Source organism: Antechinus flavipes, chromosome 2 (assembly GCF_016432865.1).
Source record: "Antechinus flavipes isolate AdamAnt ecotype Samford, QLD, Australia chromosome 2, AdamAnt_v2, whole genome shotgun sequence".
Lineage (NCBI taxonomy): Eukaryota > Metazoa > Chordata > Mammalia > Dasyuromorphia > Dasyuridae > Antechinus > Antechinus flavipes.
This window is the reverse complement of record NC_067399.1, coordinates 347824325-347850769: the sequence shown is the minus strand read 5'-3', so window position 1 is coordinate 347850769 and position 26445 is coordinate 347824325. Positions and strand designations below refer to the sequence as shown.

General features: G+C 36.5%; 1 protein-coding gene across 1 annotated transcript in view; it reads right to left on the bottom strand.

Moving 5' to 3' along the window:
• Positions 1-20471, bottom strand: part of TEDC1 (tubulin epsilon and delta complex 1) — an 83729-nt gene extending 63258 nt beyond the window's left edge. The window contains exons 1-3 of the mRNA XM_051973672.1: positions 20259-20471; positions 20056-20146; positions 14996-15198 (exon numbers count right to left, since the gene is read on the bottom strand). Of these exons, the coding sequence (XP_051829632.1) occupies positions 14996-15198; positions 20056-20146; positions 20259-20399 (435 nt within the window). The 5' untranslated portion in view covers positions 20400-20471. The remainder of the gene's footprint in view (positions 1-14995; positions 15199-20055; positions 20147-20258) is intronic.
• Positions 20472-26445: the final 5974 nt, after the last annotated feature.

The following is a 26445-nucleotide window of genomic DNA, read 5'->3' as shown; positions in this document are numbered from 1 at the left end:
GAAGTTAAGGAGGTAAATAGATTTCTAGAAAAGTTAGGTATAAATAGACCTTTGGAGAAAACTGAATGGAGACAGCAAGGAATATTTTTTTTTTTCTCAACAATAGGTGGAACCTATATAAAAATTGACTATGTATCAGGGCATAAAAACTTCAAAATCAAATGCAAAAAGGCAGAAATAATAAATGCTTTTTTTTTTCAGATCATGATCCAATAAAAATTACATGCAATAAAATGCCAGGGGAAAATAGACCAAAAAGTAAATGGAAACTAAATAATCTAATCCAAAAAAAAAATGAGTGGGTGAAACAACAAAATTATAGGCACAATCTATAATTTCATCCAAAAGAATGGTAATGAGACAACATACCAAAATTTGTGGGATGCAACCAAAGCAATTATTAGAGGAAATTTTATATCTCTAGATGCTTACTTGCATAAAACAGAGAAAGAGAAAAATCAATGAATTGAGCTTGCAACTAAAAAAGCTAGAAAAAAAAACAAATTAAAAAACCCTAAGTAAATACCAGATTTGAAATTCTGAAAATAAAAGGAGAATAATAAAACTGAAAGTATGAAAACTATTGAATTAATAAATAAATCTAGGAGTTGGTTTTATGAAAAATCCAATAAAATAAATCTTTAGTTAATTTGATTGGAAAAAGGAAAAGAGCAAAATCAAATTGTTAGTCTCAAAAATGAAAAAGGAGAACTTTTCACCAATGAAGAAATTAGAGAAATAATAATGAGTTATTTTGCCCAATTTTATGCTAATAAATCTGATCATCTAAGTGAAATGGAAGAATACTTAGAAAAATATAGATTGCCCATTTTAACAAAAGAGGAAATAAATTACTTAAATAGTCCAATTTTAGAAAAAGAAATAGAACAAGCTATTAACCAACTCTCTTAAGAAAAACCTCCAGGGACAGATGGATTTACATATGAATTCTACCAAACATTTAAGAACAAATAATTCTAATATGCAAACTATTTGAAAAAATAGGGAAAGAAGGACTCCTACCAAATTCCTTTTATGACACAGATATGGTGCTGGTATGTAAACCAGGTAGGGTCAAAACAGAGAAAGAAAATTACAGACCAATCTCCCTAATGAATATTGACGCAAAAAGCTTAAATAAAATATTAGGCAAAGAGATTACAAAAAATCATCCCCAGGATAATCCACCATGACCAGGTTGGATTTATACCAGCAATGCAAGGCTTGTTCAATATTAGGAAAATTGTTAGCATAATTGACCATATCAATAACCAAACTAACAAAAAATCATATGATTATCTCAATAGATGCAGAAAAAAAGCACTTTACAAAATCCACCCATTTCTATTAAAGACACTAGGAGAGTATAGCAATAAATGGGAGTATTCCTTAAAAATAATAAAATGGTTTTATTTAAAACCATCAGCAAGCATCAAATATAATGGGGACAGATTAGAATCATTCCCAATAAGACCGGGGTGAAGATTGCCCACAATCACCATTACTATTCAATATTGTGTTAGAAATAGTAACTTTGGCAATAAGAGAAGAAAAAGAGATTAAAGGAATCAGAGTAGGTCACAAGGAAACCAAATTATCATTCTTTGCAGATGATATGATGGTATACTTAGAGAACCCTAGAGAATCAACTAAAAAACTGCTAGGAACAATTTACAACTTTGCCAAAGTGCCAGGATGGAAAATAAATCCACATAAAATATCAGCATTTTTCTATATTACCAACAAAATCCAGCAGCAAGAGACATAAAGACAAATTCCATTTAAAATAATTGCAGATAATATAAAATATTTGGAAGTCTATCTGCCAAGGCAAAGTTAAGAACTATATGAACACAACTACAAAACACTTTCTCACACAAATAAAGTCAGATCTAATCAATTGGAAAACTATCAAGTGCTCAGGTAGGCCAAACTAAAATAAAAATGAAAATACTACCTAAATTAATCTGCTTATTCAGTGCCATACCAAACTCCCAAGAAATTATTTTACAGATCTAGAAAAAATAAAAACAAAGTTCATCTGAAAGAACAAAAGTTCAAGAATTTCAAGAGAATGAAAAAATGCAAATGAAGGTGGCCTAGCTATACCAGAACTAAAAGTATATTATAAAACATCAACTATCACAACCATTTCATACTGGCTAAGAAATAGAGTGGTTAATCAGTGGAATAGATTAGGTTCACAGGACAAAACAATCAATGACTACAATAACTTAGTGTTTGACAAACCCAAGAAGGCCTCATTTCCAAAATATATAGAGAATTGACTCAAATTTATAAGAACTCAAGCTGTTTTACAATTGATAAATGGTCAAGGATATGAACGAACAATTTTCACATGAAGAAACTGAAACCATTTCTAGTCATATGAAAAGATGCTCCAAGTCATTATTAATCAGAGAAATACAGATTAAAACAACTCTGAGATACCACTACACAACTCTCAGATTGGCTAAGATGACAGGAAAAAATAATGATGAATATAAGAGGGGATGTGGAAAAATTGGGAGATTAATACATTGTTGGTGAAATTGTGAATGGATTCATCAATTCTGGAAAGCAATTTGGAACTATGCTCAAAAACTTATCAAATTGTGCATATCCTTTGATCCAGCAGTGTTTCTACTGGGTTTATATGCCAAAGAGATCTTAAAGGAGGAAAAGGAACCCATATGTGCAAAAAATATTTGTAACAGCCCTTTCTGCAATGGCAAGAAACCGGAAACTGAGTGGCTGCCCATCAACTGGAGAGTGGCTGAATAAATTATATATGAATGATATGGAATATTATTATTCTATAAGAAATGATCAACAGGATGATTTTAGAGAGGCCTTGAGAGATTTACAGGAACTGATGCTAAGAGCAAAACAGAAGATCATTACACACAGGAACAAGAATAATAATTATATGAATATCAATTCTTATGGACGGGACTCTTTCCTAAAATGAGATGACTGAGGCTAGTTCCAAAGATCTACACCCTAAGAGAAGACAGTAGGAACTAAGTGACCACAGCAAAGCATTTTCACTCTTTTTGTTATTGTTTGCTTACATTTTGTTTTCTTTCTTATTTTCCCTTTTTGGTCTGATTTTTCTTGTGTAGTAAGATAATTATGAATATGTATACATATATCGGATTTAACATATATTTTAACATATTTAACATATATTGGATTACTTGCCATCTAGAAGAGGATATGTTGTCATCTAGGGAAGGAGAAAGAGGAGGGGAAAATTTGGAATACAAGGTTTTGCAAGAGTCAATGTTGAAAAATTATCCATGCATGTTTTGAAAATAAAAAGCTTTAATTAAAAAAAAAAATGTGCACAGCTTTTGATCCACCAGTGTTTCTACTGAGCTTATATTCCAAAGAGATCATAAAGGAGGGAAAGGGACCCACGTGTGCAAAAATGTTTGTGGCAGCCTTTTTTGCAGTGGCAAGAAAACTGGAAACTGAGTGGGTATCCATCCATTGTACAATGGCGGAATAAGTTATAGTATATGAACGTTATGGAATATTATTGTTCTATAAGAAATGATTACAATGAAGCTGAAGAGACTTGAAGTGAAATGAGCAAAACCAGGAGATCATTATAAATAGCAACAAGATTATACAAATATCAATTCTGATGAATAATGAGATGACTGGGGCCATTTTCAATGATCTTGTGATGAAGAGAGGTCTATGGGAACTAAGTGTGGATCACAATATAGCATTTTCACTTTTTGTTGTTGTTTGCTTGCATTTTGTTTTCTTTCTCATTTTTTTCCCTTTTGATCCTATTTTTCTTGCGCAGCAAGATAATTGTATATGTATACATATATTGGATTTAACTTTTCTTTTAAATATGTTTAATATATACTGGTTACTTGCCATCTAAGAAAGAAAATGGGGTTGAAGGTGGGGGAAATTTGGAACACAACGTTTTGCAAGGGTCGATGTTGAAAAATTATCCATGCATATGTTTTGAAAATAAAAAGCTTTAATTAAAAAAAAAAAAAAGATTTAACTGTCTTAGGCCACTGGGATGGCTTCATTATCTCAAGTTTAAAAGCAAAAAGGAAATAAGGGGCCAGAGCCCTTTCCTAAGGTTTCTGGCTTCAGATTAACAGCAAAAGACAGTAAGCTAGATGCTTAGCTATATAAAAAAATGCATCCTCAATGAATATCCTTTTCCTGCTCTTTATGTCTTTCCCCTGCTTTTTCTACATAAACTATTGTTAACTGTTTAGATCTCAGACATGGGCCATCAGATTTCCCAGTTGGTTCTTGCCTATTACAGTGGGATTAATGCTTTAAGGTTACAGGCTGAGTTCCCTTCCAGTTCTGAGATTCTATTCTTCTTTGAATCCCAAGAAGAAAATGAGATAGCAAGGTTAAAAGAAAAATGTTTCCAACCTGTTCCCAACAACAAAGAAACATGAGAGTAAATTTCTGTGCCAAAGCAATGTGTGCTCCAAGAATGTTTCACATATATCCTCAATAAAACAGCTCTCTTTAAAGAATGTCCAGAAAGCAAGGAAATGGTATCATCAGAGAAAGAAAAGGAGAAAGACTGAATCCTAAAGTGAAATTTCCTAAGATAAATTCCACCCCCCCAAAAAAAAAAAAAAATCCTGAATAAAGAGTATCATCTCCTGGTAACCTATGGGGACGGGGAAGAGATGGAGGGTTAGACCAACCTAAAAGTCCAGCCTATATCAAAGCATATATAAGAACCTTGAGAGCTAGAAGCCTTTCTGGAACTACTGTGATGATCCCATTTCCAGGATGTCATCCAAACCAACTGCCCAAGACTGCTCTTATCTAGACTTTTTGCACTCATTCATCTCAGCCTACAAGCCACCCAAAACCAGCCCCACCTAAAAAGAGCCACCAATGCATGGGAAAACAATTGAATAAGAGAGGAAAAGAAACTTAAGAACAAAAAGACAGTTTAGCAGTTCAGACAACAGGAAATGCCTAGTAAAGGCCTCTTATATAGAGAAGAAAGATAATGAACAAACACAGTCTAGATGCTGCTCTATAAAAGATAAATCTCATTTCAGTCCTTTATGCTCCCTAAGATTCACCATCTGTCCAAGATGGCAGATTATAGGCAGCCACCCATCTGAACCAAAAGTCTTCTCCAATAACCTTACAACACCACAAGTCAAACTTTGGAGCAGCAGAGCCAATAAAAGGTAGTTGGGTTAAGACTGAGGTCTAAGAAAACTTAAGAAGTCACAAGAAAAGATTGTGATATCAGGGTAGAACCCTATAAAAGAGCCTACACGTAGCAGTGGCAACATGTAGCAGTGGCAACATGATCTATAGCAGTGAGAGGATTGTGGGAACTAAATGTGGTTCACAACATAGCATTTTCACTCTTTTGTTGGTGCTTGTTTACATTATATTTTGCTTCTTTTTTTTTACTGGTTTCATTTGATTTTTCTTGAAACAAGGGCAGATCGGGAGGACAGTTAGAAGCAAAAAACTTTTGAGGAGGGACAGGGTGAAAGGAAAGAGCAAACAAAATAAAGGGGAAACAGAAACAGGATGGAGAAAAATAGTTAGCAAAAATGACTTTGAAAAAAATTTTGGAACGAGAATTCTGAGAAGATGGCAGAGTAGGTCAGAAAATTCCAAGTTCTCCAGCTCTCTTCCACAAACAAGACAAAATAGCATATAGAGCTAGTAAAAACAACAAAGTTAGGGTAGTACAATGGGCCTCCTAGGTCAACCAAAGTGTGCTGTATTAGAACAAAAAGAGAAAGTAAAAATAGTAAAAATCTACCAATTGTCACCTAAAAGTAAACCTATGAGGAAACATTGTAACTAAATTCCAAAACTGTTTTAAGTCAAGAGAAAATATTATAAGCAACAAGAAAAAAACAATTCAAATATGATGGAAGCACAATTGAAATCACAGAAGACCTAGCAGAAGCTATATTAAATGACTGTGGGTCTTAGATATTATACGTCAAAAAGAAAAAAATAGACATTCAATGAATTACCAAACTTTCAGGATTTTGCTGCAAAAAGACCTGAAGTTAATAGAAAACTTGACATATAAGATCTCAGAAAAATATAGGGCAAACATTAAAGGCTCAATAAGGACAATTTAAATTTTACATATGGAAATGTGAACCATATATCTTAAGATTGTCATTAGTGATTTGGCAGTTCAAAAGAAAGATCAAGGTAGAGCCAAGTAGGCTATGATTCCATGAAATCATGTAGGAAAAGGTAAAAAGAATAATTATCTTATACAAATAAGGTACAAAATGTATAAGCTATTATCAGATAGCTTGTTGTCTTGGGAAAGAGGGAAGAAAGGGAGAAGAGAAAAAATATGGAACATATCTTACAAAAACAATAATGTAGAGGAAGATATATGTGTATATATACACATACACACACACACACACACACACACACACATGAAAGGATATGAAAGTTTTAAATTCAGATAGAAATAAGAGGACAAGAAGAAAGGGTGGGAGGAAAACATAAAAGAGGGCTCTTAGGAAGAGGAAAGGATAAGTAATAGGAGGCCAAGGTAAGGGGTAGAAATAAAGCTAAGGAGATAAGGAGGATAGGAAAGACACAAATATAAAATAAAAATCAGAAGTAGAATTTATGATGTAAAAAAAGCAGTGGTAATAATCATCTATCAAATAAAATAAAACTAAAATAGATTTAATCAAAAGAAAAATAGGAAAACCACACTAAATGTCAGTCATCACTAATTATTACTATTCTAAACTATTTAAAATAGAGAGTATAAGGTTGGAATATTGTTGTGGTGTATGAAATGATAACTTGGAAGTTAGAAAATATGGAAAGACTTGGACTTATGAAGGAAGATGCTATCCACCTTCAGAAAAACAAGACAACCACAGTACAATCTTACATAGATATATATGAATGTATACAATATGTACATCTGTATGGTTATAAATACATGCATGTGTGTGTGTATATATATGTATAAACATACATATATACACACACATATGTATGCATGCTTGTGTGTATAATATATAGTTGTATTTAACTGTAAATTTCTGTGTACATGTGTGTATGTATATATGTGGTGAGCTTTTTCTTCTCAAAACGCAGCCAGGTGATAAAAGTTCAGATCTTTTATTATCCCAATATAGCCCGGTTAGCTTAGAGGCCTATCTCTCTGCTTGGTTCCAAGAGCTCTCTCCGAATGTCACCAAATCCAAAGGTCTGGTCCTTCAGCCTCTGCCTCTGCTTTCTTCAGCCTCCAGCCAGCTCCAACTCTTCATGTCATTCCGCTGAAATCTCGACTTGTAGCGTCTTCACTCTCAAGAACTCTCCGACTGGCCCATTGGCCTATTTATGCTCCTTCCAGAGAGAGGGATTATGGGTAGTTCTACTTAGTACCTTGTTTCAGGTTCTGCCCAAAACATCTTCTTGTAAGATTAGATCAACTCTAATTACTTAGCAGTTAGTAAGGATTCCAACATCTCCCCCTTTCTTTTGTTTTAAAACATAGGGGGTTTCAATATGGGCCAGAACTTTGTAACAGATATACATGGTATACATAAATCCATCAATATGGGAAGCATTATACATAATTTACATGAGCACATAGCAATATAACACAGGCTAGTGGTAATGTAACAAATAACATGAATCAACATGAAAATTTAACTACTGCAAAAGTCTCATCAACAATCTTTCATCTCAAGAAATCCAATGATTCTTTCAATTGCTTAAAATACATAAGCACATAGTAATATAACACAGGCTAGTAGTAATGTAACAACATAAATCGACCTGAAAATTTACAAATGTCCATAAGTCCTAGAAATAGTCCATAAGGAATCCATTGTCCATTAGTTCATGCGCCAGGAATCTAATAATTCCTGTAAGCTCCGAAGTACTGCAAAAGGTCTCATCAACAATTTTTCATCTTAAGGAATCCAATGATTCTCGCTGGTTTTTCAAGAACTAAAACAGTTTCATCTTGTGTTAGGAAATCCAATGATTCCTGAAGCTTTTAAAAGTCTTTTTAACAGTTTCATAGTCAACCATCTGATTCTTTCTCCATCTGTGGAAATATAAGCAGATCCTCTTCCCCAAGCAGTTAATCTAATTCCCTTCTATTTACCAAATTTGGGATTTCTCCTCATCATCTGGTAATTACATTGGAGTCGTTTGCATTGGATATTGTCTTGTTGTCTTAAAAGGCCTGTATTCTTCCCAACTGTAATCCTGATTGCTTTTCTGTTGGCTGATGACATCAGAATCCTGAATTTCTAAAGTCTCTCTGGGTGTAACCTCAGCTGCTATCATGCCCTACCTGTCCTTTGATTGATACTTTAGAGCTGGGCCCTGCCTCTCATTCCTCTGGGTCAATATACATTTAGAGGCCCAGTGAAAGCCTCCGTTACATTTTGGACATGGGGTTTTGGGTTTTCTCTCACCCTGTCTTCTCACTCTATCTCCATATCTAAAATGAGCTCTCAAATGTCCAATTTTTCCGCACTGAAAACATCGACGAGTTTCTCTAGAATTCCTCTGCCAAGAAGGACCTTGTCTTTCCATGTTCATCATAGTCTGGGCATAATAAGCATTTGTGCCCACTGTGGCACAGCATCTTATGATTTCTTCTAAAGGAGCATTTTTGTCTAGCCCCCATATAATTCTCTTGCAAATCTCATTGGCATTTTCCTTAGCCAAATGTCTAGTCATTATTTCTGTTGCTGCATTGTCTCCAATGGTTCTTATTACAGCTGTTTGTAAACGTCCCACAAAATCTGCAAAAGGTTCATTGGGACCTTGCTCTATTTTTGTGAAAACATTATTTCCATCTTTCTGTCCAGGGAGAGAATTCCAAACTTTTATTGCAGCCTTAGAAATTTGCTCATACACTGTTATGGGATAATAAATCTGTTCTGAACTCTCTGCATACTGACCTTCACCAGCTAGTTGGTCAAAAGCAACTTGTACAATAGCTCCTGTTTGCCTATTGCATTGGGCTTGAATCCTACATAATTCATGAAACTCTGAAAGCCACAATAAATTTTGTCCCGGTTCTAGACAAGTTTTCGTTATGGATTTCCAGTCATTCGGGGTTAGGATTTCATAAGACAAATTATCTAGTAACATCTTTACATAAGATGATGTAGCCCCATAAAAAATGCAACCCTTTTTCAAATCTTTAATTTTTCCCAAATTAAAAGCAGTGTATTTTCTCTCTTTTTGACCTGAGGAGTTGAGCTCTTCAATCACAGGATATGCATTTATAAAATCAGATATATCTTCTCCTTCATTTTTTGCTTTAATTAATGCTTTTTCTAATCTCGTCAAATTCTGCTTTACAGGAGAAGCTGACTGTGTTTCTGTCTCTCTCCCTCCCCCTTGTTCCACCCATGAAGGGTTAATTGCGGGGGGAGGGTCATGAGATGTGGAATCACCTAATTCCTCCTGCTGTGAAGTATCATACTCAGAATTGTAATTAACTCCATTCTCATCTGATTCGTCCTCCTTTTCACCTAGTAAAGTTGGCAATTCTTCCTCCTGTACTTTCCTTTTCATCATTCTATCACTTAAATAACTTCTTATAGCCAATTGTATTACATTATATGTATTAATTATTGAGTTAGGCCCATTTTTATCATAGAATTGACAAAGATCCTCTCCAACCAATTTCCATTCATTTAGATCTAATTCCTTATCAAGAGAGAAACAAGGACATATGTCCTTTACAGTTTGTAAAAGTTCAGTGATTTGCTGTAAACTTATAATTAAACCTTGGCTTTCCATAACTTTGACAATGCTCTCTAAACATTTTCCTTGAACAGAAACAGGCTGTTTTCTAAATATCTGTCCCATCTTAGATGAAATTCTACTTTAACTCTTCTAACAAAATTTCTTTGTTGCACTCACCCTAATTTCTGGGTTGATGAGTCTTTTCCACTGGATCAGGATCAGAGGCTTTTCCACTGGAATCCACTGAGGGGTCTGTTTGTCCCACGTTCAGGGCGCCAAAATGTGGTGAGCTTTTTCTTCTCAAAACGCAGCCAGGTGATAAAAGTTCAGATCTTTTATTATCCCAATATAGCCCGGTTAGCTTAGAGGCCTATCTCTCTGCTTGGTTCCAAGAGCTCTCTCCGAATGTCACCAAATCCAAAGGTCTGGTCCTTCAGCCTCTGCCTCTGCTTTCTTCAGCCTCCAGCCAGCTCCAACTCTTCATGTCATTCCGCTGAAATCTCGACTTGTAGCGTCTTCACTCTCAAGAACTCTCCGACTGGCCCATTGGCCTATTTATGCTCCTTCCAGAGAGAGGGATTATGGGTAGTTCTACTTAGTACCTTGTTTCAGGTTCTGCCCAAAACATCTTCTTGTAAGATTAGATCAACTCTAATTACTTAGCAGTTAGTAAGGATTCCAACATATATATATGTATGTATGTATGTTTATGTGTATAAAATATATAAATATATTTATATTTAATTGTAGATTTCTTAGGGGAAGAGAAAAGAGGAGGAAAAAGAATAAAATTAAAAGTGCACTTTAGAGAGCAAAAGAAAACCTACAAGAAAAAAGATGAACAACTCTAAACAATGTATAGTATATATTACATAGACTTTCTTAAAATGGAAATTTATTGCTTTACATTTTGAATCTTCCCATGTTCTGCTGTACACATGGCAAATTTTTTTTCTAGTTTGTATTTAAGTTTAAAATATTTTTTTTTCAAAAAACCATTAAAAGAAAAAAAAAGGAAAAATTTTGAAGGAAATCTCTGACAAAGGCCTCATTTCTCAAACATATAGAGAACTGAGTCAAGTTTATAAATATAATAATCATTCCCCAACTGATAAATGATCAAAGGATACGAATACTTTTCAGATGAAGTAATCAAAACTATCAATAGCCTTATAAAAAAATGTTCTAACTCACTACTGATTGGAGAAATGCAAATTAAAACAATTCCAGAGTACTACTTCACACCTATTAAATTAGCAAAGAAGACAGAAAAGGAAAATAACAAATAGTGGAGGGGGTATGGGAAAAATAAGACATTAATGCACTGCTACTGAAGTCGTGAACTAATTGAATTATTTTCTAGCGCAGCGCTTCTTAAACTTTTTCTATTCACAACCCCTTTTCACCAGAAAAATTTTTCTATGATCCTGGATTTATAGGTGTATAAAATAGATATATAAACTCAAACATTTACTGATAATAAATCATAATTTCACGACCCCCACATTCAGTCATGAGACCCTATTTGAAATTGTGAACCAGTATAAGGAGCTGGTCTCTAGAACAATTTGCAACTATGCCCAAAGGACTATTAAACCTGTAACCTAACAATACCACTATTAGATCTGTATCCTAAAAGAGAGAAAAACAAATATGTGATTATGATGGAATACTATTGTGCTATAAGAAATAATGTGCAGAATAATCTCAGAAAAACCTGGAAAGACTTCCATAAGCTGATGCAACCTGAAAAGTACTGTGTACAAAGTAATAGCAATAACGTAAAATAATGAGAGTTGTGAAAGACTTATTTTCAGCACACAATGATCTAAGACAACTCTAATGAAAAATGCACATCCTCAAAAAAAGAACCGATGGTGTCTTGACTGAAGCATACTTTTTTTAAAATTTCATTCTTTTTCTTGAGGTTTTTTAAAATCAGTTTTTGTTCATCTATACTTTCTTTTATAACATTATTTTGGAAATGTTTTCCATCACTACATACATATTGAATTGCTCATCCTCTCAATGAAGGGATGTGAGGAAAGAGAAAGGGAGAGAATTTAGAATTCTAAGTTTTTAAAGTGGATGTTAAAAACTTTTTTGATGTACCTGGGAAAAATAAAATAAAAAGAAAAAAAGAAAGAAAAAATGAGCAAAAAAACCACACACACACACACACACACACACACACACACACACACACACACAGAATTTGAAAGCTACTATGATCATAGAAAAGATCAAGACAAACTAAGAAAAACAATGTGAAAACAACTACAAAAAAAATGACTAAAATAAAAATGTTAATTGAACTCAAATCTAAAAAGAATTCCTAACAGAGTTAAAGGAAAAGATATGGTGGTAAAGGAAAAATTGGGGCAGAGGAGAAAGAGAAAGAAATGAGTAATTCAAGACAATTATGAAAAGAGAATTAAGTAAAATAGACATACAAAAAATACTGAAGAAAATAATACCTTAAAAAACAGAAATGGCCAAATGGTAAAAGGGGCACAAAAATCTATCAAAGAGAACAATTACTTAAAAAGTAGAACTGATCACATGGAAAGAGAGGTACAAAAGGCTCAGTGAAGAAAATAACTTAAAAATTAAAATTCGGTGAGTAGAAGTTAATGACAACTTGATACATCAAGAAACAATAAAACAGTCAAAAGAATTAAAAAATAGAAGAAAATGTGAAATATATCATCATAAAAACAAATGACATGGAAAACGGATCAAGGAAGAATCATTTAAGAATTACTGAATTGATGTATAACCAGAAAAAAAAACCTAAAAATCATTAAACTGGAAGCAATAACCAAAAAAAGGGCCTAGATAATAATCTTTCAAGAAATTATCATGGAAAACTGCACTGATCATTAGATCCATAGGTAAAAAAGGAAATGAAAAACTCCATCAATCACCTCTTGAAAGAGACACCAAAATGAAAACTCCCAGGAATATTACAGCCAAATTCCAGTTCCCAGGTCGAAGAAAAATACTTCAAGCAGTCAGAAAGAAATAATTCAAAAATCATCAGAATCACATGTTAAAGGATTGGAGGCTTAGAATATGATATTCTTGCACCAGGCAAAGAAGTTAAGATCAACAACCAAGTATCACTTATCTAGCAAAATTGAATATAATTCTTCAGGAAGAAAAATTGGGCATTTCATCAAATAAATAATTTTCAAGGATTCCTGATGAAAAGACTAGAGCTAAATAGAAAATCTGACATTCATGAACAAGATTCAAGGGAAATATAAAAAGGCCAACATGAAGGAATAATGATAAGATACTCAATGATGTTAAACTGTAATGGGAAGATAATACATGTAAATCCTATTAGGGCTATTAAAAGTAATCCATAGAGAGAGAGGGCATGGATAGGAGTTGATTATGTTGGAATGATGAAAGAAAGAAAGAAAGAGAGAATGAGAGAGAATGAGAGAGAGACAGAGAGAGAGAGAGAGAGAGAGAGAAAGAAAGGTGAGAAAGAGGGATACATTTGGAACAAAAAGGATGGGAGAGTAAAGAAAATGTTATTACATAAAAGCAGAATGCAAGAAAAAAACTTTTACATAGGAAGGGGGTTGCAGGCAATGAACTGGAAGCAAACCTCACTCTCATTTGAATTGGTTCAAAAAGGGAAGAACATTTGCACACTCAATTGTAATTTACTCAATAGGGAAATAGAGGAAGAGAAAGGGATTTTTTTTTAAAGGCAGGGGAGGGGGGCAGCTATGTGGTACAGTGGATAAAGCAGACACTTAACATTTCCTAGCTGTGTGATCCTGGCCAAGTCACTTAACCCCAACTGCCTCAGGGAAAAAAATATAAATTAAAAAAGGAAGGGGAGAAGGGGCAGCCAGATGGCACAGTGGATAGAGCACCAGCCCTGAAGTCAGAAGGACTTGAGTTCAAATCTGGTCTAAGATTTCCTAGCTGTGTAAACTGCTTCAGCAAAACAAAAAAATAAATAAATGGAAGGGAGGGGCAGGGAATGCTGATAAAAAGTTAATCAATTAAATAAAACAGTAGTTAAAAGCAAATAGATTTTTGATGAGGTACAAGAGAAAAAGAAAATGAGATGAAGGGAAATATATAATCATCATAATTATGAATCTGAATAGGATGAGCTCACCCATAACCTGTAAGTAGACAGCAGAACAGATCAGAAATAGGCCGTCTCCCCCCAAATTCAGACATAGAAAGATCTATATGAACTGATGCAAAGTGATGTTAGAAGAACCAAGAGATTATTGTATATAATAACAGCAACACTGTAATAATGATTAACTATGAAAGACTTAACTAATCTGGAATAATATAACAATCCAAAACAATTCTAAAGAACTCATCAAAAAAACATGCTATGTGGGGCAACTAGATGGTGCAGTAGATAGAGTACCAGCCCTTGAAGTCAGGAGGACCCTAGTTCAAATCTGGCCTCAGATATTTATTTAACACACCTGGCTGTGGAAAAACAAAATATGCCATCCACCTCCAGAGAAAAAGCTGATGAACTCAGAACAAAATGGGAGTAAAATTTTCCCACTTTTTTTACTTTTCTTGCTTTCTTTCTTTCTTTCTTTCTTTCTTTTTTTTTTTTTTTTTTTTTTGCAATGTAGCTAATATTAAAAGAAGCTTTGCATTTTGTCCCATATATAATTGATATCATATTGCTTACCTTCTCGTGAATGTGGGAGGAGAGGGGAGGTAGAGAGAGAATTTGGAACTCAAAACTTAAAAAGAAAAAATAATAAATTAAAATGTAAAAAAAAAAAAGCCTTAAAAAATAAAAACATATTCAAATTTAATCTGATTAAAGAGACTTACCATCAATTAAAAGATGATAAGGAATGTTGAAGGAAATTTTTAAAATGCACAGGGATTGGACCAAGTAGAAGGTCTTGTATATAGTAGATACTTTGTTAACAGAGGCTGAACACTTTCTAATAAACAGAGAGAGTTTTGGCAAAAATTTTTTAGATATCAATGAAATTGTTTTCTGATATGTGTAAATCACTCAAAGTGGCTACAAGCTAGAAGTCTACATTGGGTCTAGGAAAAGAAAATCCCAGGTTCCCAAGTACTAGGTTATGACAAAAGGAAAAGTACGCAGGGCATTTCCTAGGGATCAAGAGAGAAAAGTTAAGGAGTTAGTCAATGCTAACCAGTAACTCCTGTGCCCAAATATTTCCCACCTCAAGCCTGACATTTAAGAATATGGACTCACCGAGCAGATCCAGACATCATCAACTTGGTGTACACAGCTTAAGCAGAGAAACCTTTCTGGTAGGCTGAAGTATTCAAGTAACCAAGAGAAGGCCAGCAAAAGCTCACAACTACCTTGAGAACCAACTTCAGGAAGGTAGTAAAAATGGTGTCTCCCATAGCCATGGCAGCGCAATATCCATTTTACAAAATGGATCTGGTCCTCTGAAAGGGGTAAATGAAAATATAAGCTCAAGCCAAAGCAATCAAAGACACACTCTCCAGCATATTCTCTCCTTCCCTTACTAGTATCTTAAAGTCCCTGAGAGAACGTCTCCTCATCATCCTATCCTTATATATCTCTATTTTAGTATTCTAACTAGCTCTAACCCATCTCTTTTACAGTTTCTCTGATCTATCAAGTGATAATCTCCTTCTCTGAAATCCTAGTCTTTAGAATTTTAAATCCTCCTCTGGGATTTGCACGTAATTCTTTTTTTTTTTTTTTTTTTTTTTTAATATAAAAAGCATCCTTTTACCTTCAAACTATGAGCTTCCAGGTATTAGAGTCTGAATTAGCTTATTTCTTTTCAGAATCATATAAGGTGATGATTCTGGAATTATCAGACTAGAAGGGGCTTCAAAAATCATCTGGGGCAGCTATGACACAGCTGACAAAAGTTCTGGGTCCAGAGTCAGGAAGACCGGAGTTCAAATCTGACCTCCGACACTTACTAGCTGTATAAACCTAGGCATGTCACTTGACTGGTCTCTCTGTTTCCGCAACTGTAAAATGGAGATCATAATAGCACTTACCTTTCAGGATTGCTAGGAGGATAAATGAGACAAGACTTGCAAAATATTTAGCATAGTGGCATTTACCATAGTAGACACTTAATAAATATTTATTTCCTTCCTCAACCCTGGACCTGAGCAAGAATTTCCTCTAAAAAATGTCACCTAGTCTTTGTCTGAAGACAAAAAAAGAACCCATTATTCATCCAGAAAGCCCATATTATATTGAGATATCAAATTGTTAGGAAAGTTATCAACTTCAATTTTTCTTCTTCATCCTTTTCCCCTAGTTCTGTACTCTGCAAGAGAAAAGGACTCATTCCTTTCATCTCACAGTCCTTTAAATATCTGAAAACATCTATCATTTTCCTCTTGTCTTTTTTACAGGATAAACATGCCAGTTCTTTCAACTAGTCTTCACTACCCTATTAAGTCTCTTCACCAATTTCCTCATACCGATATAATGTGAAACCCTAAAATTTTTGGTTCTGGAATCTTCCTCAGGAAACTCCTACACCCAATCTGTATGATTCTGAATAGATTATTACTTCTCGGTTCATAGCTGAAGGATGATCTGGTCAGTGATAATCAAATTTCAAAGACCACCCTTAATTCATCTGGAGATTACTCCTTATCCCTACCCTCTTGCCAAAAATAGACTCCCTTAGTCTCTGAGCCATAAAATTAGCATATCTAGCTAAAATAAAAGCTAAATAAAGCTAAATAAAATGACTCTCCTTGGTTCTGTTTCTTTACTGGATTGCCTTAGAATTCACTCCAATAAAAGCCTGCAAATTCTTTTGAGACACCTCATGACACTGGTGTGGAACTTTTGGAGTCCCACTTTTCCTAACTCAACAATACTGATCACAACATTCCACCTATGATCCAAGGCAGAACAAAACTTATCACCTCTCTCTTACTGGACACTACACCTAACTTAATATAGACTGAAATCCATTACCAATTTTTGACTGCCACCATTTGTCGACTCTACCTCTGCATACCCACTCTGTCCTTTGGAACTGGCATTCTTTCATTCTGGACTGCTTTCAGTTAAATTTTCTCCACCAACTTGTATTTAAAGAAACATGGCTTCCCTCCCCACCCCCAATCTGCCAGAGGCTATCTATGTTCAACACCCCTGATCATCCTCTCTAGCATAGATCATCTCTTCCCAAAACTCTGTTATACTGGGGGAATCAGAATAATACTTATTCTCCTACTTTAAATTCTAGTTTCTCCTTGTCAATGCCAATCTTTTCCTTTTCATCCAATACAACTCATAGTGGATGTAGTCTACCAGCTCCCAAATCATTCTTCCTTCCTTTCACAGGATCAAGTACCAAGCTTCAAGTCTTCCTCATCTCCCCAATATCTGCCTGTTAACATTTATCTATATCCTCTCAAATATTCTATCTTCCCAGTTTCTCAATCTTCTCAAATCCCACTTTTCTTCCATTATACCTCACCTATGCACAGGAATTGGTCACACTCTGAATCTCATCATTATCTAAGAGTTTCAATAATCAAAAATGATGACTTCCTTTATCTTATCTTGAACACCTACATTTCTATCTTTCCTTATGCCTTATCCCTCCTAAACCTATTCTTTGTTTACATCATGGCTTCCAATGCCTCCTCTCCTCAATATTTTCTTGGGCTTCTCCTCAGATTTTACTGTCCTACTTCCTAATCTTGTCTCTATACTTAATCAAGTTCACCTCCTCACTATCCTATAATTTTGAATTACTATTCATTCATTCCTTGCCAAGTTCCAACACTGGATTATTCTCATCATCCACTTCCTCCCCCTCAACTCACTGATGCTGAATGTAGTTGAAAGAAGTCACTAAGAATTACAAATTTGTATATATTCAAGCTAACTAACTTCAATTGGACTTTCATCTTATATCAAAGTAATTCTTTTATTCCTTAGTTTCCTATATTTTTTACCACAGAAACTATCCTCAACCTTCTTTGCATCTCAGACTTCCCACTCCTTCCCATTTCTCCATTCTCTCAACTGAATTCTTAATTTACTTTCCTTAAGTCATTTAAGGTCTCTATTTTTCTCTTATTCTTTATATCTCATTCTCTCTTTTCCTCCAGTCAGATAATGTGCTGTAGCTTCTGGTCAAGGTCAGCTCTTCTACATGACCTCATCGCATCCCCTGGGGATCTTCTCCAGCAGACTGATTTCCTCAATCATTCCTACTCTCTCTTATCTTCATCTTCTCTACTGGCTTTTTCAATTGACTTCAAATATGCCCTAGTCTCCACATCCTTTACTAGAATAGGTCCCTTAAGCTTATTACTTTATATATTTCTGCTTTCTCACTCCAGCAGAAAAAGCTATCTGACCTCCTTTACTTTCACTTCCTCTTAATCCTCAAACCTACTTTTCTCGATTTTGATCTCATCACCAAACTGAAACTATTCTACACATATCTACTAATTAGAATAGAATAATGTTTGATGATGATTATTGGAATCTTTACAAAGTGTAAAGTCATTAGAGTTGATAGAGACAATAATTATCTAATTTAGCATGGTGCAGTATGATTGATCTGATCCTACAAGGAGATATTATGGGCCAGAAGAAACAAGGTACTAAGTGGAACTGAGAAATAATGCTTGTATTTACACCTTTACTCATTGGAGTTTACCCCTTTGGGAGATTTCAGTGTTTAGTATGAGATATCCGAATTCATACCTCCCTTAATCCCTGCCTCCAGAAGGAGTCGTCAACCTTTGGGAGATCATATATAAAGAAGCTCTTAGCTTCGGGTTAGAGAGAGTTACTTCGGAACATTCTGGGACAGACACAGAGCACTCTGGGAGATTGAGAGTCAGAAGCCCTCTCTCTGAGGCAAGACAGATTCACCTTTGTGCTGGCTGGAGGCTGAAGAAAGCAGAGGCAGAAGCAAAGGACAAAGCTGAAAGAGCTCTTAGAACCAAGCAGAGAGAGAAGCCTCTAAGAAAACTAACTGGGCTATATTGGAGACAATAAAAGATCAGAACTTTTAGCACCTGGCTGCATTTGGGTAATTATTACTTTCAACTGAAACTAAGGCTGCCTCCAGAAAACCTCCCCAAGAAAACTGCTTCCAGAGAGAACCATTATATTTTAAAGACGAAAAACACCACAATGATGATAATAATGACCTTCAAAATTACCAATTACAATTTCTGAATTGTGAAATTTTTTTTCAGACTTTATCCTTCTTGAACTTCTGGCTCTATTCAACACTGTTGACTATTCTCTGCTCCTGGATATTGTCTCTGTGTTTCCATAACACAACTTTATCCTGCTAGATATGTCCACAATGTTTGACACACTGTGACTACTCTCTTCACTAGATTTTCATGACACTACTGTCGCCTAGCTCTCCTATTTGCTTAACTGACCCTTCTCAGTTTTCCTACCTAATTGATCCTTCTTGATTCCTTTTCTGAATATAGTAATAGCTGATATTAACATAGCATTTATTGTGTCAGGCACTGTATTAAATGCTTTACAATTATTGATTCATTTGATCCACACAATAATCCCTCAAAGTAGGTGCTATTATAACGCCTATTTTTCTGATAAGGAAACTGAGGCAAAACAAGTGACTTACTTGATTTGAACTCAGATCTTCCAAACTCCAGTCCCAAAACTCTATGAACTCTATCTATACAATTTCTAAAGTCTTAAACCAGTGATTCCCCTTACTCATTTAAGTCTAGTGCCTTTGCAAACAAAAATAAACACTCTGGCTTCTTTCAGAGAATTTCTTCTCCCAAGATACAGGAGAAATATTTTCTTCAGTAGTAAAATTTTCCTTCAAATTCTAGTAACAAGACCTCCCTATTATCTTGCACTTAACTACCTTACGTGTATTTTGCATTTATTTTTATGCTATCTCTTTTGATAAAATGTAAACTCTTGAGAGTATTTGTACAATAATAAAATACCTGATCTGCATTCCGTGATCTTACATATGTAAACACACATATCCATCTTGTACTCCTGAAACTGATTTTATCTCAAACATAAGACATTTTTAAACATTCTTCTTTGTTTATCTATATGGAAGTCCTTCCTATATGCGAGTCTTCTGAAATACATGAGAAAGGTGATTACAAAGGGAGGAGTGAACGGCTTAGATGCTCAGTCCCAGCAGATTTAATGACGACTAGGAAAGGAGCACAGATGGGAGAGGGCAGTGCCTTGCTTCTCTAGATCCACAAACTATGGATTAGGGGAAACTAACAGGAAAAAGTGGTGGGGCTGTTACTTACTGAGGGCATCAGGAGGCTCCCTAGGAGACCCAGTACCCTTCTGATGAATAAGCCAAAGGAGGGAGAAAAGCAGAGACCAAAGCTCGGCTACCTAGAAAAAGAAACTCAAGTCAGTGGAGCGCTGTGAGTGCTGCACCGCCTTGCCCAACTCCCCCCCACCCCAACTCTGGTGGGTTATTCTCTCCGCAACCGCCTCCTCTCACCGCCTCGGGGAGGTCGAACTTGGCCTTGCGGAAGGTCTCGGGACTAGGTTTCCCAGGTAACGCTCGACTCAGAGCCGCAATAGCTTTGGGTAAAGCCCGTGGTCCCCAGTCTTCCCGTCGGCACCGACTCAACCTCCCCATATCCAGAACTACCAGGCTGCCCGCCGTTTCTTCCGCAACCGCCGCACCCAATCAGATCTTCCTTCTTTCTTTCCCCCAATTAGTGGAGCGAGATTAAAAAGTTTGTCCCCGCCCCTGACGCCGCGAACCAATCACAAATTCTCAAGAGGTCGGGTAACTAGTTAGGCGAGGCATTGAAAGAACTTGGAGAAAGGTCTGTTAGGAAGCTGCTGGAAAGGTCTCTGGCTCGTGGGAGGAACCAAACAAGACTCGGCTTTCTAGTCAGACACCGTACAATTCCAAAGCTTTTAAACCTCTTTTCAAACCATTTTCATCTTATGCTCCCTTGTATTATTTTCTTGTGACACTAGGCGGGCGCAGTGGGTAAAATGTCAGGCCCGGAAACAGGGAGACCTGAGTTCAAATTTGACCTCAGCCATAGCTATATGGCCCTGAGAAAATCATCTAAAATCTGTTTGTTTCAGTTTCCTCATCTGTAAAATGGGGGTAATAATATCACCTATATCTCAAGAGTTGAGATAAAATGTAAACTGACATGTAAATAAGATAGTCATTGTTAGCAGAGTAGTTAGCACGATGTGCTAAAATTTTATTTGTGTGTGTATATGAATATATTTATACACACATAATTATGTATACATATTATATAATTGTTTATCCCTTGTTGTCTCCCCATTAGAATGTAAGTTCCTTGCCAGGAGGGATTATATAATTCTTTGTATTTGTTATCTTTCACATAATCAGTGTCTAATACTAATTGAATGATTGATTTGCTCAAACCAATTCAATTCGATAAACACATATCCATGACTCCTTGGGAAAAAGATAATTTCCCCTCAAATAACTCATAATCGATTTGTGGAGGTTGGCTAGAAGAAAACATGTACATATGAGATGATTCCTAGAGATACAGGTGTGTGGGACGCAAAAGACCCCTACCCAAAAATGATTACTCAGAGTTCACTCAAAGTAGAAAGCAGAAAAAGTTGTTTATTACAGCAACTCATGAATGATGGGGCAGTCCCACTTGGAAATTAAGAGACTCACAGCAGGAGGCCCAAGACTCAGTAGGTACATATCATTTTTTATAGGGTTTTGTGACAAGAGATTACACCACAAATTAGAAAGCATTAAGAAGCGTGGGGCCTCCTAATTGGCAATTTATGCCAAGTATAGATGTTAAGGCCAAGGAACTACTCTAGTTTCTTTGAGAGATTACAAGCTTTTCATTCCCTTTTTAAAATTTCTGACTTCTGTGGCACTCAAGGGAGTGTTTACAAACTATGCACTAGTGGCACCTCTCTCAGAGGATACATGCCAGGTTTCTTTGGTTCTAGCGAGAAAATTTTCTGGTCTTTAAGGAGCTGTCTCAATTCTCTTTTAGGGATCTATGAAGGGATTCTTGCAGATCTATGATGTTAGATCCTTCTGCACCCTCAGGGCCTGAGTTGGAAGGGCATTTGCTGTGGCTCCCAGAGGAGGAGGAGGTAGAATGCCAAAAAAAAAAAAAAAAAAAAAAAAAAAAAAAAAAAAAAAAAAAAAAAAAGATGGGAATGGAATGTTTCAGTTTCCCTGAAATTACCTGCTTTTTAGGAAACCACAAATCAGCAGATAACTAAGCTGACAGTGTTTTAACTAATAGGTTAAACAATATCAAACATTGATAAATGCCACCAGTTTAGGTTAAGGTAAATTTGTCTGTAATAGAGGCTTACACATAGGTCATGAGGAGATACAGAAATAATGAAAGTAAAATAAAGAAAAAGCACTCACACATTCCTGTAAATTCTTCATCTCATCTTTCCATTCCACACAGGCAAAATCCCTTGAGAGATTTTCTTTTGTTTTTCCACAACAGAGATTTTTAAATTACTAATATTGATTTATTTTAACTTTTTTTTCAGTTCTGAATTCTCATCCTCCTCCAGAATATCCTGCACCCATTGAGAAGGCAAATAATATAATAACTATTATATATGTTAAGTGGAACAAGCAAATTGTCAACGTTTTCCCACACATAATCTGGTGTAGATATTGCACAAAATGGAGAACATGTTCCAAAATTAGCCAGGCTAATGTGAGCCTCGGCAGACATCCCAAGTTTCAAATTCCTGTAATCATGTGATCTAAGGAAATCAGGCAATATCCCCCCTTCCCTCCCTTGTTCTGCTAACAGCCACCTTAACACTAGAACTCTTCCTCCTCCTCCTCTGGGAGCCACAGCAAATGCCCTTCCAACTCAGGCCCTGAGGGTGCAGAAGGATCTAACATCATAGATCTGCAAGAATCCCTTCATAGATCCCTAAAAGAGAATTGAGACAGCTCCTTAAAGACCAGGAAATTTTCTCGCTAGAACCAAAGAAACCTGGCATGTATCCTCTGAGAGAGGTGCCACTAGTGCATAGTTTGTAAACACTCCCTTGAGTGCCACAGAAGTCAGAAATTTTAAAAAGGGAATGAAAAGCTTGTAATCTCTCAAAGAAACTAGAGTAGTTCCTTGGCCTTAACATCTATACTTGGCATAAATTGATATCTATCCTTTCTCAAAGAAATAAGTGTGTGAATACAGACAGCCATTGGCTGCTGGAGTAGCCCGGGGCACACCCAAAATACCCAACTCTTTACACTAAATGGGACCACAACAATGAGATTCATAGAATACACATGCAGAACCTGAGAGAATTAATTACTGGGATTAAGAATGCATCTCCCAAGCCCCAGAATATAAAAAAAGGCCTCCGATGTTACCCAGAAAAAGGGTCACCAATTGAGTTTCTAAACAAACTAAAAGAAAATGTTAATAAATACTCAGGATTAAATATAAGTGAGCCAGACATTGAGTCCATGCTAAAAATAAATTTTGTAACTAATGCCTGGTCAGATATCCTTAAAAAAAAAAAAAAAAAGTTCAGAAGGGGAGAGGATAAATGGATATGCTGTGATAAACAGTGATAGCCTCTCCTTGACTGAAGGTGGTACACCGCCCAATTCATGATCAGCTCAAACTTGTGAAGTGTACTAAACCACTAAACCAGGCTCTAAAACTATTAAATTGAAAGGATGGCAATATCTATACTGACTTTAAATATGCTTGGGGCATGGCTCATATTTGGGGGAAAATATGGGAGGAAAGGGGAATGATAAATAGCAAGAGGTGAGACCTGGCCTTAGGTGCTAAAAAACCTGAAGCTACCAAAAAATATATCAATAATCCGTGTGAATGGGCATTAGGCTGGCCAGTCCTTTGAAGCAAAGGGCAACTGCCTTGCCATTGAGGAAGCAAAGAGAATGGGAGTTATAGTTTCTGAACAGCCTGATTATTTGTTAGTTCTAATTCCTTTTTTTCCTCTGAGTCTTCCTTCCCATCTTTTACAACAGAAGAGCAGAAAAAATAGCTTTATCTTTAAGAATGCAGGAACGGGGCAGCCAATGGTATCTCCCAAATAGCAGAAAGGTACTGACCAAATCAGGTGTGAGACAGGTCCTTACGTATCTTCATCAGGGCACCCACTGAGATTTCCAAAACCTGTGTGATGCCTCTCTTATACAATACATATCACCCAGCCTTTACACCCTAGCAAGACAGCTGGTGGATGGTTGTTTTGTGTGTTGAAAGACAAATAAGACTGCCTTGCACCAAACCCCAGTGGGAAGCCACCAGACCTCTGGCCATTTTGGAATATACAAGTGGACTTTACCAAACTGCCCCCAATAGGCCGTCTCAAATATCTGTTGGTCATAGTGGGACCATCTGACATCTTGGGTAAAGGCTTTCCCCCTGCCCTGGGCCACTGCCCCCACGGTATAAAAAATTCTGCTAGAACAAATAATCCCACGGTTTGGGATGGTGGAACAAATTGACTCAGACCAAGAGACTCATTTTACAAGTAAAATCTTGTAGCTCCTCATGCAGATCTTGGATACTACCTGGGAGTTTCATACTCCTTGGCACTCTCCCTCATCAGGTAAGATGGAGAGAATGAATGAAGAAATTAAGAGATAACTCACTAAATTGATGCTAGAGAACCAATCACCCTGGACTAAGTATCTCCCTCTGGTCCTTCTTAGGATATGCACAAAACATCAAAGAGATATGAGGTTGTCTCTTTATGAACTTCTTTTTAGTCACCCCTACCTAGGGAGAGGAGAAAGTTGAGGTCCTATTTATGAACAGAAAGACAGGTTTTTTTTTAAGAGACTATGTATCTTTTTTGGCAAAACACCTTTATATTTTATAGATTAAAGTGTTAATTGCTCAGACTCTACCCCTGGGTTTCCTTGTGCACCAACACCAAGCAGGAGACTGGATTCTGGTCTGGATGTGAAAAGAAGTTCACCCTGACCTGGGAAGGGCCTTTCCAGATCCTATTGACATACCGTGTTTTCCCGATAATAAGACCTATCCCCAAAATAAGCCCTCCCCTTACTGTGTAAGATTCCTCTAAAATAAGCCCTCCCCAAAAAATAAGCCCTCTTGAGATTGCTACTGTAGTGAAGGTGACCCCCTGCGCTATACGCTACATTACGGTACCCTCTGTATGCACTGCCCCCACACACACACCCGGGTGAAACTCATGCCGCCCTCTGAGCTGCATCCAATCAGAGCTGCGCGTCATCCTGTTCTTCCCCAGTGATTTGCTTGCTGGCGCCATTGAGAGCAGTGCCGCGGAGGAGAGCTGAGGCAGGACAACATAAAAATCCGGTATGTAAGTGGGAGTGAGGGGGCATGATGGAGGATAAAAGAAGAACTCAGGGGACATGATGGAGGATAAAAGAAGAACTCAGCCAGCACTCACAGCGCTAAAGAAATGAAGAACTTTCTTGTAGAGAGAAGAATAGATCAAGTAATGATTCCTACAGGAATGACTGCCTATCTCCAGACCCTTAATATTGCAATAAACAAGCCATTCAAGGACCATTTGCGCATGGAAGTCAATGACTACATTGAAAACAGAATGGAAAGAAATCAGCGTGGAAACTTTGTGAAGCCCTGTCTGCAAGATGGGTGACTTGGGTGAAGAAGTCATAGGATAAAATTACTGACAGCTGTGTCGCCAAGGCACTACGAGCAGGTTACCTGGACAAGACATGTTCATTTAAAGAGAGCTATATTGCTGGACATGACAGATTGGGTCCACTTCTTCTGAAGGAAATAGAGGTGCAAGACATCTAGGACGGAATTCAGGGTATGGACACTTATGACGATGTTGTTGAAGAAGATGACATGATCATTATTGAATAAAGGTACTTTTTTTTGTTCACATTTACCTGTTTATTGAACTTGCTGTCAATGTTCATTAAAATAAGCCCACCCCTGAAAATAAGCCCTCTGGTGTTTTTCTGTCCAAAAAATAATAATAATAAGACAGTTTCTTATTATCGGCGAGACACGGTAGGATATTGAGATACGGACCAGAGAGCAGGGTTTGACTCGACACTCCTGGATAAAGAAGTGTTTTGAGCCACCTGGCAAATGGACAGTTGGGCCCTCTTCCATATAGGATGTGCTCCTGAGGAACAAGCTTCCTACCACTTGGATACATGAACTCTGAAATTTTATCCCAGTCTGAAGACTATTGATCTTTCTTAGTGTTGCAATTCCATTTATATTAGGTATCTTCACCTGTCTTTCCACTACCCTACATAGCTATTTTGTTTATAACCAAATATGATGGCTGCTTTTAGCACACAGGGTATTTTAAAATCAGCCGGAGTCAGGTAAGCGAAAGTCCTTGATCATTGTTCTTTGTGGAGGTGAAAGGGAATGGCAATACAAAGTGAGAACAATCACAACATGAATCTGGCCAGAGGCTCCACCCAATCTCCTATATAATACATCAAACTTGCACAGAGAGTGGACGGGGCCATTCTTTCTCCAAGCATATACTAATAGAGTGTTGTCCAATTGGTAATTAGCCTTAAGTGCTCAGACCTCAGTGTATCTGCTCAACTTCAGCCCATTGCATCTCCCGCTTTCTTTTGTTTTAGGACATAAGTGGTGGTGCCATCCCTGACCTCTCAGGGAGGTGAGAACTCCCAAGGGGAG